Source organism: Platichthys flesus, chromosome 5 (genome assembly GCF_949316205.1).
Source record: "Platichthys flesus chromosome 5, fPlaFle2.1, whole genome shotgun sequence".
Classification (NCBI taxonomy): Eukaryota; Metazoa; Chordata; class Actinopteri; order Pleuronectiformes; family Pleuronectidae; genus Platichthys; species Platichthys flesus.
The window spans coordinates 26377260-26392457 of NC_084949.1; the positions used below are offsets into that span (position 1 = coordinate 26377260).

General features: G+C 38.9%; 1 protein-coding gene across 4 annotated transcripts; it reads right to left on the bottom strand.

The window, feature by feature from the left end:
- Positions 1–310: 310 nt before the first annotated feature.
- Positions 311–12908, bottom strand: LOC133954100 (uncharacterized). 4 transcript variants are annotated; one of them, XR_009920742.1, is made up of 9 exons: positions 12474–12908; positions 10628–10813; positions 9074–9163; positions 7789–7878; positions 4924–5023; positions 4542–4566; positions 2135–2284; positions 2000–2047; positions 311–648 (listed from the first exon to the last, which is right to left on the bottom strand). XR_009920742.1 is itself a non-coding variant. In XM_062388397.1 (8 exons), exons 2-8 carry the CDS (start codon positions 10805–10807, stop codon positions 398–400), a joined length of 906 nt encoding a protein of 301 aa, XP_062244381.1. In that variant the 5' UTR covers positions 10808–10813; positions 12474–12900; the 3' UTR covers positions 311–397. The 4 variants fall into 4 exon arrangements, 3 of the variants coding, with proteins under 3 accessions (XP_062244381.1, XP_062244379.1, XP_062244380.1); XM_062388397.1 differs by lacking the exon at positions 4542–4566 and having other exon boundaries at positions 2000–2044; positions 12474–12900; XM_062388395.1 differs by lacking the exon at positions 4542–4566 and having other exon boundaries at positions 12474–12898.
- Between the last annotated feature and the right edge of the window lie 2290 nt (positions 12909–15198).

A 15198-nucleotide genomic window follows, 5' to 3' on the forward strand; every position in this document is an offset into this window, starting at 1 on the left:
AATAGCTCCTCATTAACATAAAACACACACCTGACAAAACACAGCATAAGGGGGACCATCATTTTATTACCATAAAATTAGGTTAAACCTTAGATATATGTTAAAATAAGAACACAATATAATATATATACAGGGATCACTTAAAAATAAGTGATCTCAATTCTGAGCTTAACCAAATAATGAAGAATAACAGAACTGGAGTTTTTTTTTATTAGCAGCCACACACGCTACAAACAAAACACACGTCCATTATGAACTTCCATTAGCTTTTCTGATGAAGTATTACATGTATCCATTTTGCAATAACACATTTTTAGAAACAAATTGCCTTTTAAAACGTTAAGGCATCAGCCAAACCACAATGCAAACAAAAACAAATGAACACAAGTCAGTGGATTTACAGCTTTTGCTGCTCTGTCTGCCTCTTTGCAGTTATTCCCCGGTTTCTGACAAAGTCCCTTATATTTTGCACTGTTCGTTGTGCTAGCACGGAGCCTTCGACCATCTTGCAGTGACTGCATTCATATTTTGTGGCTAGTCTTCCTTTGATTATGTGACTTTTGAAGTGCCGCATTACTGCAGCCACCTCAGCCTTGGACCAGATCTTCTTTTTCACTTTTCTGGAATCGTGTTCTTGATGAGTTTTGCCTGGAAGACATACAGTAAAATATGTAGAAAACATTTGTCCCACAAACAGATAACAAAATGTGATGACTACTTTGATCCTTCAAAACTTCCAACTAATTCCACTAATTGTCTCTTTGATGAAATTTCTTGATAACTTGTTACCTGTTCACGGTTCACTTGATATGATTTTCCCAACTAGATTTATCTAACTCAGTTATTCATATTCAAACAATGTTATTCATTCATTTTTTTATGTTGAGGATGATTGGTGCATATTGTATGTAGTGTACTCTGCACAAGTTTTAGGCAGATCAATCTGGGATGCTTATAGGAGTAGTACCATTAATAGTTTGAGAATTATTTAGATACTGTTAGGAGAAAAACCCCAAGTTAAAATCAATATTTGGTATGAGCATCCGTTCTCCTGTATACTTGGCAGTTAGGTTGTTCAGCATCCTTGGGAGCTTTCCACAGTTCTGCTGTGGATTTTAACTTTCTCAATGTCTCTTCTGGCTCTGCATGTAATCCCCGAGTTCACCTGGGAACGTTTGTACGTGGCTCTGCCTCATATCCTGCCCATCTGCACGCGGACATTCAACCATAAAGGGTCAACGCAAAGCAACTAATTAAATTGTGATGCCCCAAAACTATAAAATTGAACAGATTAATTTTGATATGCCTGTGTTTCTATTGAGATGGTTCTGTTCCATCGGTCAATCTAATACTGGACTCCCTTCAGCACAAAGATCCAAGATCACAGATCTATGGGATCTACATTAACTGATGAGTCATCACCATGGGACAAAAAACTGTGACCATTGAAACTGAATTTCCTCATCCTTCCATTTGTGTGCATCCATCACGCAGCTTTACGCATGAGTATCACCGATGTATTTATTTATTTAGAGCAAACGGACTGAATACTTCACAAATCCGTTGAATCCTTACCTCCACCCTGAGGTGTTATTTGTTAATAGAAGTTTGAAAGTGCACTCTGTGCGACTGATGGCTAAGTCTCGATTTTACACACACACACGCGTCCTTCATTATACATGCAGTCCTTCATTATACATGCAGTGTTGGAAGATAATCTTAAAAACTATTAAAGACTCGGCTCTGTTACTCTGCTGTTTAATGGAATCTTGGAATTGGAGTACAATAGAGAGAAACTGGGATGCACAGATGCAGGGGTAGAGCAGAGTATGACATGCAACAGAGGTCCTCACCAAGAATCCAACTTTGCAGTTATGTAGTATGCTTCTTAACCAGCAATTGTATACTTTTGTTTTATTCGATTAAATCATATGCTGTCTTTATTTATTGCATTAGTCTTCTTTAATACCATTCCTAAATACCTTAAAACTTGCCTTACCTTCAGACGGACAAAAAGCCTCATCTACTGTGGACGTCACAGTTCCTGCTAAACACAATACAACAGAAGTCGTTTTTTCACTGGAAAAGGTACATTTTAGAAATAGAAACATAACTTTAGGGTATGGCAACTTACCAAAATCTGCAGTTTCCTGGACCTGTTTTGTGAGTGTAGAAGCTAATGCACAACCAGCATTTCCAGCCTCTGATGCTGTGACGGCTGTGTCACTGTCATCTGACTCGCCTTCACTGTCCTTGGTCTCAGTGTCACTCAATGCAATTTCCTCTGGGAAAAGGTATTAAAACTAACATGAATATATCATCATTACATGAAAAGCTAACAATTAATCAATTAACAATTTGAAATTGTATATTAGCTCACTATAGTAGAGTTAGGTAAATCCACAAGGGTAAAGGTAAGGTTAAACAGAAAAAGCCATTGTGTGCTCAAACAATATATGTTAGAACTTCCGAGGTTTTCTAAGAAAAAGTTAGTGACCAGTGAACTAAGGCACTTCCAGATGTTTTTGATTTGACGTTCAGAATGAAAAGCACGTTAAATGATGTGCATACAGGAAGATATCATCTCAAGGAATCACTTGCGCTCTGGGCACTTGACTACACATCTAAAAAGATCACTTAGGAATGGACTAATAAAGTATGTGAGTGCATCTACATGAATAAGTAAGTGAAAGATAACACATAAAAGACATTGAAGATAAATAGTCTAAGGGTTTGTATATAGGTGGATCTGGGTGATTGGACTTAATAGTCCTCATTGTTAGGATTGATCGGATGGTGTATGTGTGAGCTATAATGAGACAGATGTTCAAGAGAATCTGTATAACAAGAATAGACCTCACCAAGGAGGTGCCCCCATATTTCATGGGAACTTCCCCTCAACCCACAGGGGAAACTTGGGGGGCAAGTGCCTACTGTCTTAGTTCGTTGTTTTTTCAGTGTTGAGTTGCTCAATGTTCTTTGGGCTGTTGTTTTTTTCTCATGGCTGCAATAAGGGCCCGAAAGAAATGTATAACGCCATTCTCCGAAGTTATAAATGAACAGCATATCGTTAGTGTCGTTAAATGTTAATGGGTTGAACAATCCAATTAAAAGATCTAAGATAATTTTGAAAATGAGAAAACTTAAGGCCCAAGTTGTCTTCATGCAGGAAACACACCTTTCCCAGGAAGAACATGAAAAGCTGAAGAAATTCGGTTTTAGAAACACCTATTACAGTAAATGTAAACAAAGCAACAAAAGAGGTGTGGCAATACTTATACAAAACTCAAATAATTTTGAGTGTCTCAAAGAAATCAAGGATTTACAGAGGGACGATATATTATGGTGAAGGGGAAATTAAAGAAAGAGGTGGTTACATTAATAAATGTACATGCTCCTCCAGAGAGTACTAAACAATTCTTTAAAATCATTATTCTCAGTCATGGCCTTAGAATCTGAAGGTATAGTGATATGTGCTGGTGATTTTCACATGATAATGGATCATAGGGTAGACACAACAAGCATAAAAAGAAAAATTCTACCTTGAGACTGACTGTAAGCATACTGAACAACAAGACAACGATTGAACAAATTAAAAATGAAATAAAGAAAAGCATTGAGGAAAACGACACAGAAGAAATCAACCCAACAATCTTATGGAACACAATGAAGGCGGTGATAAGGGGGAAATTAATAGCCATCACGTCAAGACAAAAAAAACTTAAGCAGGCAAATTATCTTAACTTAGTGGAAAGACTAAAAAATCTTGGAGGTACAATGCCAAACTACTTACACAGCCCAAATCCAACAAGAAATAAAGGATATTAAAGGGGAAATAGATAATATATGATATTAGGGAGCGAAATAGAGAGAAAAACTTAGATTTCTGAAACAAGATTATTATGAAACAGGCCCTAAAGGCACATGGCTTCTCGCAAGGAGAATTAGGAAACAACAAGGGATTAACATGGTATATAATGCTCTCACAGCACCTATAACTCCTGAAGAAATAACTAAGGCAATATCCAGGCTTAAGGCAAATAAATCACCAGGCAGTGACGGTTTTCCATCGGATTGGAACTGAACTTTTAGAGAAGAACTAACCCCTCTCCTTGTTTCATCCTTTAACTGTACCCTTAAGGAAGGTAGAATGCCACCCTCATGGAATGAAGCAATCATATCTGTAATCCCCAAGGAGGGTAAAGACGCAGAATATTGTAAAAATGACAGACCCATTTCTATACTGAATGTAGATTACAAGATATACACATCCATTATAGCAGGGAGATATCAGAATTTCATGACAGAATTAATTGACGAGCACCAAACTGGATTTATTACAGGACGACAAACATTAGAGAACTATGTACCTTGGAAATGTAACTGAAAGTGTAACTGGAAGTGATAGATATATAGTCAAGATACTGTTGATTGCAACTAAGAAAACAATAACAAGAAACTGGTACAAAACTGAATCTCCTACCATAAAACAATGGTTAGGGATTGTAAGAGAAATAAACTTTATGGAGAGAATGACCTACCAACTTTGACTGAAGGAAGATGTTTCTATAACAAAGTGGAAAAAATGGGTGTTGTATGACATAAAGAAAGACATGTGAACTGTAAACTGTATAAATCTGATTTGTAGATAAACACTACAGTTTAAAAAAAAAAAAAAGATAACTTAGATCCATTTAACTCAGTCCTTGTCAGTGAAAAAGAGGCAAAATTGACCTCTTCAAGTAATCATAATATTTTTGGAATTACAATTATTCACTTGCTGCCAAATTGATGTTGCAGTGTTTCATTTCATCATGAAATCTCTTTTACCCGTTTTTCTTTACAGTGTGGTCAGTCATACATTAGAACAATGCACATTCATCCACCTACTACCATTTACCACATACTCCATTAAAAACTCACCTTCGCATTGAAGCCACTTGAAGGAGGATACAGGTCCCACACACTGAACGCACTTGTCCAAGGAGCCTATTGTTGCGCACACTAGGCGATGTTTCGGACACTAATAACAAAAGTGAAACATTTGTTTGTGTCTAACATTTGAAAAGCAAGATATTTCACAATCTGTTTGTATTAGTTGGTTTCCTTTAAAAAAAGAAAAAAATGTATTGGTAAATCTTTCAAGATACTTATGAGTAACAATTAACAAAATTAATAAAAAGCAGATTGAATATACTATATATTTATACGGTGCTGTAATCATGATTGACATACCCTTTAAAATAGACACAATGCACATGCATCTAAGTTGGGCAGTAGGTCAACAAAAATCCCACTAAAAAGGTGTAATCCATTTACAATGCAATTAAAAACACTAGTTTGCAGGATTTGTATTGCTCTGAATAGGTTTAAATACCTTAGAGATGGTCATTGAGACAATGTTTTATTAAATTAAGGACTCAATATGCTATTGCATGAGATACAAGTTTTGATTAATCCATTACTTTTTTGAGCACGGGATAAGTTAATGTATGTACAGAGCGACAGAACAGTAGATCGGACTTTCTCCATGCATATTACAATTGGAAATATCCTCAACTGTCGGATCAATAGCTCCTTGGAGAAACGTTCTTAAAACACAAACAGTCCTTCCCAATTGTAGAAAAGGTAGAAAATGAGCTACAACCTAATTTCCATTAAAACAAAGAGTGCACAGGAACCATCTACAAAGTAAAAAAGAGATACTATACTTGGAGGGTATTCTTCACTCATATACACCTTTGGCAAAATCACTTCACACATCAGTGGTCACGTATTGATTGTACTACAACACTAAGTTTGGACAAATTTGCTATCATTAAGAGGTGAACTCAATCCAATATACAGTATATATGATTGAGTTCAGGTATAAGCCCTGACCTGCAGAATAACCCTGTGCTCTACATACAACAACTGTTTGACTGGAAATGTGAGTTCCTTTGTTCCTAGTAAATGTTGCAGTATTCTGATACTTGAATTGTTGGTTAGAATGATTACACTGAATTAGCTCTTAATAGTTACATGGTAGCCATAAACATTAGCTTCCTATGTTTTAAGTTTAACGTGTAGTGATAACGCATTACATATTTTCTGTTTAAATAAAACAGCCTCAACTGCCTTGACCAGCTACCACCTGTCTGTATCAGCCATATAACCTGCCGCTGCTCTGCACAAAGACTGGAATAAACCACAACTTAAGTGGATTGGATTCTTCTGGTGTTTCTGGTCAGGCAGAACACCAGAAACACCAGAAGAATCCAATCCAATACATTTTTTTACTCATAATATTTATTAGTATATGTTTAAATACTTTTAATGTAAAGTGAATGGAATATTTTTGATTATAATTGTAGTACAGAATCTCCTTACAGTGTTACTTTGTAGACAGCCCATTTGAGACACCAATATATTTGTTCAGTAGTCTTAATAGCCGTATCTTACTACCGTTGGCAAAAAGGTAAATTTGTATTTAACGTTTCCCTCATGATAAGATGTTGGCAGACTTTGAATGTTAAAGAAAGGCCACTATCAACCCCACCCTTGATTGAGATGCTTGCAGTCATCTCAATCAAGTCTCTTTCGGTCGTCATCAGTAGCAGATAATGAATAGAAGAAAAGTTAAATAAAAAATAATATAGTGAGAATGCACCAGTCAAAAGGGATATTTGAGGTCTGGATGAAAAGAACAAGTATTGCTAAAAAAAATAAGAAAAAAGGAACCTCTCTAGATAGTTCAACATCTTCATACCTGTAACATTATGTAACAGTCATCATGACTGTGGTCCCAAGTATTTTGTGGGGAGAAAAATGCACTTTGGAAGTATTTGTAGTCACCTGAAGTGTCTGATTACGGCATCCTGCAAGCTGTTAGAACTATACTAATCACAGTTAATTTTGACGGATGAATTTGATTTTTGGTTCCTTCTTTATATTCTGACAACCCATTTTGGTCTCACACTACCTGTGATTGGTGGCTGTGAGCTTTTTGCTGTCTGACTCCAGGCCTCTAACATGCCTAGATTTGTTTTGATTGATTTTAAATATGATCTTGTCTTGCAATTTCCTGCATTACTGGTGACCGGGTCCACATCTGTGATATACAACATGAATACGAAACCTTACCACTCCCATTAAACTAACATAAAGATCAAATGCAGGTTGTACAAGTACTCTTAAATACCATAGTAATGCCACTAACAACCCCATCTACGGGAGGGACCCCAAACAACGTATGGTCCACCCAAGTCATATTGGTGTCAGAGCTTAATACACACACACTCAAATGTTATTCTGCCTTAGATTCTGAAAGACATCCTCTGAGATTGTCCTTAAATACCATTGTCCTAATACACCATAATACACTCAGGTGACAGCACACACACACACTAACCCTACACCTTTTACATATGCAGCTCACGCAAGAGATCGGGTCCACATCTGTGACATACAACATGAATACGAAAACTTACCACTCCCATTAAACTAACATAAAGATCAAATGCAGGTTGTACAAGTACTCTTAAATACCAAAGTAATGCCACTAACAACCCCATCTACGGGAGGGACCCCAAATAACGTATGGTCCACCCAAGTCATATTGGTGTCAGAGCTTAATACACACACACTCAAATGTTATTCTGCCTTCGATTCTGAAAGACGTCCTCTGAGATTGTCCTTAAATACCATTGTCCTTGTACACCATAATACACTCAGGTGACAGCACACACACACACTAACCCTAACCCTACATTTTGCCACAATTCATGTCATCAAGCACACTTCACTTACCTGTCCAATCCTTGTGAGTGGATCAAGCACTGGACTTGACTGGTTCAGGTTGCTTGCAGTCATCTCAATCTGGCCTCTTTCGGTCGTCATCTGTAGCAGATAATGAATGGAAGAAAAGTTGAATAAAAAGTAATGTAATGTGAATGCAGTAGTCAAAAGGGATATTTGAGGTCAGGATGAAAAAGAACACATACAGCTTACAAAAAGCACAAGTGGAACCCCCCTGATAGTTTTACATCTTCATACCTCTAACATTATGTGACAGTCATCATGACTGTGGTTCCAAGTATTTTGTGGGGAGAAAAATGTCCTTTGGAAGTATTTGTAGTCACCTGAAGTGTCTGATTACGGCAGCCTGCAAGCTGTTAGAACTATACTAATCACAGTTAATTTTGACGGATGAATTTGATTTTTGATTCCTTCTTTATATTCTGACAACCCATTTTGGTCTCACGCTACCTGTGATTGGTGGCTGTGAGCTTTTTGCTGTCTGACTCCAGGCCTCTAACATGCCTAGATTTGTTTTGATTGATTTTAAATATGATCTTGTCTTGCATTTCATGCATTATTGGTGACCGGGTCCACATCTGTGACATACATCATGAATACGAAAACTTACCACTCCCATTAAACTAACATAAAGATCAAATGCAGGTTGTACAAGTACTCTTAAATACCATAGTAATGCCACTAACAACCCCATCTACGGGAGGGACCCCAAATAACGTATGGTCCACCCAAGTCATATTGGTGTCAGAGCTTAATACACACACACTCAAATGTTATTCTGCCTTCGATTCTGAAAGACGTCCTCTGAGATTGTCCTTAAATACCATTGTCCTTATACACCATAATACACTCAGGTGACAGCACACACACACACTAACCCTACACCTTTTACATATGCAGCTCACGCAAGAGATCGGGTCCACATCTGTGACATACAACATGAATACGAAAACTTACCACTCCCATTAAACTAACATAAAGATCAAATGCAGGTTGCACAAGTACTCTTAAATACCAAAGTAATGCCACTAACAACCCCATCTACGGGAGGGACCCCAAATAACGTATGGTCCACCCAAGTCATATTGGTGTCAGAGCTTAATACACACACACTCAAATGTTATTCTGCCTTCGATTCTGAAAGACGTCCTCTGAGATTGTCCTTAAATACCATTGTCCTTGTACACCATAATACACTCAGGTGACAGCACACACACACACTAACCCTAACCCTACATTTTGCCACAATTCATGTCATCAAGCACACTTCACTTACCTGTCCAATCCTTGTGATTGGATCAAGCACTGGACTTGACTGGTTCAGGTTGCTTGCAGTCATCTCAATCTGGCCTCTTTCGGTCGTCATCTGTAGCAGATAATGAATGGAAGAAAAGTTGAATAAAAAGTAATGTAATGTGAATGCAGTAGTCAAAAGGGATATTTGAGGTCAGGATGAAAAAGACCACATACAACTTACAAAAAGCAAAAGTGGAACCTCTCTAGATCGTTTTACATCTTCATACCTCTAACATTATGTGACAGTCATCATGACTGTGGTTCCAAGTATTTTGTGGGGAGAAAAATGTCCTTTGGAAGTATTTGTAGTCACCTGAAGTGTCTGATTACGGCAGCCTGCAAGCTGTTAGAACTATACTAATCACAGTTAATTGTGACGGATGAATTTGATTTTTGATTCCTTCTTTATATTCTGACAACCCATTTTGGTCTCACGCTACCTGTGATTGGTGGCTGTGAGCTTTTTGCTGTCTGACTCCAGGCCTCTAACATGCCTAGATTTGTTTTGATTGATTTTAAATATGATCTTGTCTTGCATTTCATGCATTATTGGTGACCAGGTCCACATCTGTGACATACATCATGAATACGAAAACTTACCACTCCCATTAAACTAACATAAAGATCAAATGCAGGTTGTACAAGTACTCTTAAATACCATAGTAATGCCACTATCAACCCCATCTACGGGAGGGACCCCAAATAACGTATGGTCCACCCAAGTCATATTGGTGTCAGAGCTTAATACACACACACTCAAATGTTATTCTGCCTTAGATTCTGAAAGACGTCCTCTGAGATTGTCCTTAAATACCATTGTCCTTATACACCATAATACACTCAGGTGACAGCACACACACACACTAACCCTAACCCTACACTTTTTACATATGCAGCTCACGCAAGAGACTGTCAGATGCGATCTCATTACTGCAAATGTCAAATTGTATCAGCTGAGAGGAGGAGCACCGTCAGAGCATGCAGCAGAAGGACTCATCACTAATGTTAAAAATAACGAAACTGCGTGTATTTGAACTTATCAAATATCAACAAAAGAGTGCAAAATAACATACAGGCCATCAGAAAAAAGTAAGAAGCAGTTAAAGTACATATTATGCATCAACATCATGAACACACCCACTAGCACTCTGTGAATCCTGCAGACTATTACCTGTTGTATTCACATATCAGACATTACCCAGATTTTGTATTAGGGAGCTGGCACGTTAAAGACCTGTTAATTCCGGTGTGACTGAATCTGACATTTGCGGTCACACTTACAGTTCCACCAATTGATGTCCAAACAAAGTCCAGAGTGCACTTCATGTGTGAAAGTGGCTTAAGTGTAGCTGAAGCAGTAAGAGATGGTCAGGAAAATAACACTAATGAAGAGTGTGATGAGAGCAAGAAGAGGACAGTCTGTTGGTGTGCCTCCTTAAGTTTACGCACACAATCAATCAATATGCAAACACATACCATCCAAAAGTAGCTTCAAACTGTTTACACAAACCATGAACTTGAAATTGTTACATACCTTAATAAAGCATTCAAGACGACCAGCTGATGTCCCTGCAGGCATCTTTTTTTGGGCCTTATGTGTTGACCTCTTTTGAGTTCTTGTAGAAAGCTTTGATGTGGATGGTACCTCACCATGTTGGACATCTGATGACATCCCTCCAGATTTCTGGAGATTAATGCGCCTTCGCCTCTGCATGATTCACTGGCCAGTGTCAAAAGCCAGAGTAACATAATAAAAAGAAGATTGTTGTTATGATTATTATGTACTAGAAGTCTAGTAATGTACATGTGGCATCTGAGCAGAAGCCATATTCTGAGCTGATAAATCAACATTCAAGTTTAAATTTAATACAAAAGGACTTAATGCTTTACCGAAATTAATTTCTTTACATATGCCCATTAAAAGGTAGAAACCCATTTCTACAATAGAAATAGGCTGCACATGAACTAAATATAAACAGGAGGATGATGTCTGTTCTAGTGTAGAGCTGTGTTGGACCACAGACTGACCTCTCTACCATTTAATGTAACATAATCTCAGTGTACAGAGATTTTATAACTACATCAGCTGCATTGAACCTCTGTGGGATTGATGTCCCATCATTATCACCCAGAAGGAACAAACACACAAATCAATACAGTCTTTCATCTGCTTAAATGATCATCCTCAGTCTCTATATCTCCTCCTCACTCACTTACCTTGTCCTGCTTCTTCAAACAAGAACTTAACCTACATATATAACTTTACATTAACGTTCAATTATATTTACAGCAGCATCAGCATGACTTGACTATTGTGCGATAGCACACTCCTGGGTTCAGATTTCTGATCCAAGGTCCTTTATGACATTTACAAGGACAGTGGTTTAGGATGTTATCACATCAGTGCTTCTGACATGTGATTAGTTTTTCATCATTTTGTATTAATTCAAATAACAACCTGAAATAATAAACTGCTCAACCTGTTTTCTACCAGATGCAAAATGTTAATTTAGAAAGACTATGTTAGACAACGTGAGTGCTGTGAGTCTCTATCATACACAGAACCCAGTCTCAGGGAAAAATATGAAATAGAAATAAAACCTGCTGACATTTCATCCTTGCTTTTAGCTATGGAATAGTTAAATAATCGACATGAACATTAAACAGCATTTTTAAATGGCACACACTGCACCAGTTACTATACCACAGCTTTGTTTCTCCTCACTATTGTACTTTACACCTTCATAATAACGATAACAGCCAAAAACCTCTGTGGAAACACGGTTAGCTTACTTTTTTAATCACATAAGATTTGGTTATTTTGTTTTTAGCTGTTTTCAGCACACAAACACCACTCTAACTGCTCAAATGTTCTGTCCTCATCCCCACCACCTGTGCTCATTACTATCATGTGTGTGAAGCATGCACCTCAACGAGGGGGCATGGCCACTCCCGACACGCAGCTTCCACTGGCATGAAAAGCAACTGTGGCTTAAAATGAACAAGAATCAAACATCCTCACCTTCTCTTGTCCACAAGACAGCTGGTTACACAACACAGCACGAGGCACATTCCTCCAAAACAAAAGACTGATCCTCTCCTGCCTACTATGAAGCTGCTGCAGCTGAGAGCTGGTAGCTGTTAGCTCTACTACTAGTGCAGGCTTGTGCAGGTAACACAGGCCTCAACAGCATGCGTGAGCACTGCTGTAAAAACAACCTAATGCCAATATCCATTTAGTTTAGCCTTACTTTATTTCCATTAAAATATGCATCAATAAAAAAAAACTTAGACTAACTAATAACTAATAAGTTATTGTTATGGTGTAAAAATCCTTCCTCATGCAATTATCTACTTTATTTACAAGTTTTAATGCTTACCTGTATGTTTTAAATCCTCTACTGCTTCCATTAGGTCGCCAGCTGCTTCAAATGGGCTTTAAAGATTAAATGCCGTCAGTCGGGGCGGTCCTTGGAGCGAACTGCCTGTAGACGCCACCCACTTTTCAAACCAACCAATCAGTGAAAAGGGCGGCAAAATCGAACCGTGTGTGTCAGAAATGTGTATGAGAGTGCAGTATAAGCACCACAGATAGGTTGCGCTGTGCTATACACTGGGATACACCGAAAAACAGGTTTATGGTAAAAAAGGACTATGAACGAAAATGAGAGAGGATGTTCCTCAGACACTCACGAATGCAAATAAATTGTTTGAAATTCGGGGACCTTGGCATAGTCCTCAAATTACCCTAAGGTCCGCGGATTGCTGGTGTGTAAACGGGTAAATTGTCCCTGAATACCATGTCTACCAACACACACACACACACACATACACACACACACACACACACGTGGAAACATTTAAGCAATAATCCAAACAAGAGAAACTTGTGCAATCGTACAGCGGAAAAGACTGAGACACAATTACTGTCGAATGAATTGTTCCTGCTACACACACACACACACACATGAACACACACACACACACACAGTGAGAATATTTGCGTTTAGGGGAATAGCAACCTCACAAACTCCAATAGCAACAGAAGTAAAGAGAGGAGAGGTGGACAGAACAGAAAGATTGAACCTGACAGCAGAGGGATTTCTGCTTCCTCATCCTAAATGTATCAACCACACACACACACACACACACACACACGCATACACACACACACACACACACACACACACACACACACACAAACAGGCACACACTATAAGCAACATATCCTCCCCACACTCAGTCCTGAATAATTGAAGCAGCCTTTAAACTGACAGTCAGTGGAAAGTGGCCGTGAGAAAGCTTTGCTGTCTGGCCTCTGTCCTCATTTGTCTCTTAATGGACGAGACGCCATCGGACGAGTTTGACTCCCGGGTCAAAGACGTGAGAGGGATTATTTATTTTTTCACACATTTCACTGGGGCTCTGATCCACGGGAGCAAGTATTTTAAATAATGACCTAGAGGAGTAAACGAGACATGAACACACATTTGAGTCCATTTACACCAAATAGTGTTTTATACGATCCTGTAAACTTTGCATATATTATACTTCAATTCCAAACGAAACCTTTTTTGTAAAACATTCTACTGTGTTTTAAAAACTAAAGGTTATTTAACTTTTTATTCTATAATCTAACGATCCAGAGCTTCACTGGTTTCCATTAATTTCACTCAAATGAACCTGTCCGAGTCTTGTGATAAATCCCATCAGCGCCTGACTTCTTGTTTCTTTAGGACTGATATCTGGACACGTCAGTGATTTCAACATCAGGAGAAGACACATCCTACATGTCCCTTTCAGATCTGAGGTCAGGAGCTGCAGCGGGAAAAGATTTGACGATGAAACAGAAAAGCTCAGCTCTCCCTCAGCTTCAGACGACGGCAGAAGGACTGGATATGAACCAGCCGGTCAGCGAGCAGAGAGATTCTCATATGAAATGAATAAAAGGCTTTTGATTGCATCTTCAATCTTAAATGCTTAAACTGAATTACCCGGCTCCGGTAATGCAATGTTGAGGAATTGATATAAAGAGTCGACTAACAAGGTTTAAATGCTGAATGGGAAAGAAAAGGACAACTCACTGTATCCATGAAAATACAAAACACACAATATACAGAGAGAAGTGAAGAGTCAGCAGAGGAGACGTCATGAAACCCGACAACGGAAACTAGAACACATTCTCCAGCTTCACGACTGATTCCAGCATCAAGTCAAAGGTTCAAATGTGTCTTCATCAGCTGGGACAGGGAGTGGACGTTCACGTTCAAATGTAATCGCACAGGAGAATTCAAACCAGCTCTGGTTTACCCAAAGTGCAGCCGTCACTGAAGCCCTGAAACATCAACCTGAGGAAAATGACTGAACCACATCTGGTCCCCATGATGCAAAACAACAAAACCCTTAGAGATCTTTCCGTCCATCTTAATAACTACCTAGTTTGTGGTTACTCTATGTTGTCATCTCAGGATTTGATGTGTTTCCTGTTCAGGCTCTGACTGCTCACGTCTCATTGGCTGAAAACTAGTCCCTGGATTTCAGCACCACGGACAGAACCCTGTGAAGCTGAGCCCTGAAGGTTTTCAGCACCACGGACAGAGACACGCTTTATCCGGTCTCTGCCAGAAGGGGGTGTGAGCAGCTGGAGCTCATCGACTTAAAGGGGACATATTATGAAAATTCCACTTTTGTAGTGCTTCTACACGTTAGTGTGGGTATCTGGCGTGGCTACCGTCCCAAGAACTCTGGAAAAAAACAACTCCCACGATTTGTTGTGGTTCCTCGATGTCAGAAACGATACGCTCGAGTGCGTCCAATGGGATTTCGACCCGAATAGACGTCACAGTCTGTCTACATGGCCCCAAGACTGACTTGAGACTTCGTGTTCGAGGGATCTAGACAAAGTTTTGTGAGGCTGTGACATTCAACTCTGAAAACCCAAATCTGTAAATCTGTGATTCAAAGTGAATATTTGTGCCAAAGTAGTTCCCGGAGGCGACCTTGAGACATCGTGTTTACCAGAACGCGACGACCACAGAACACGACGCCTCTGACCGCCGGCTGTCGGCGCCACTGAGACATGAGAGCTTCACCTGTCTGTGAATA

Excerpts from the sequence above, each read along its gene's own strand:
- LOC133954100 (XM_062388395.1), bottom strand. The coding sequence starts at position 10,807 with ATGCAGAGGCGAAGGCGCATTAATCTCCAGAAATCTGGAGGGATGTCA. Across the intron at positions 2,285-4,923 it reads CAAGTGGCTTCAATGCGAAG|AGGAAATTGCATTGAGTGAC; the intron begins GTGAGTTTTTAA and ends ACCTTTTCCCAG. Across the intron at positions 2,048-2,134 it reads CCAGGAAACTGCAGATTTTG|CAGGAACTGTGACGTCCACA; the intron begins GTAAGTTGCCAT and ends TATTGTGTTTAG.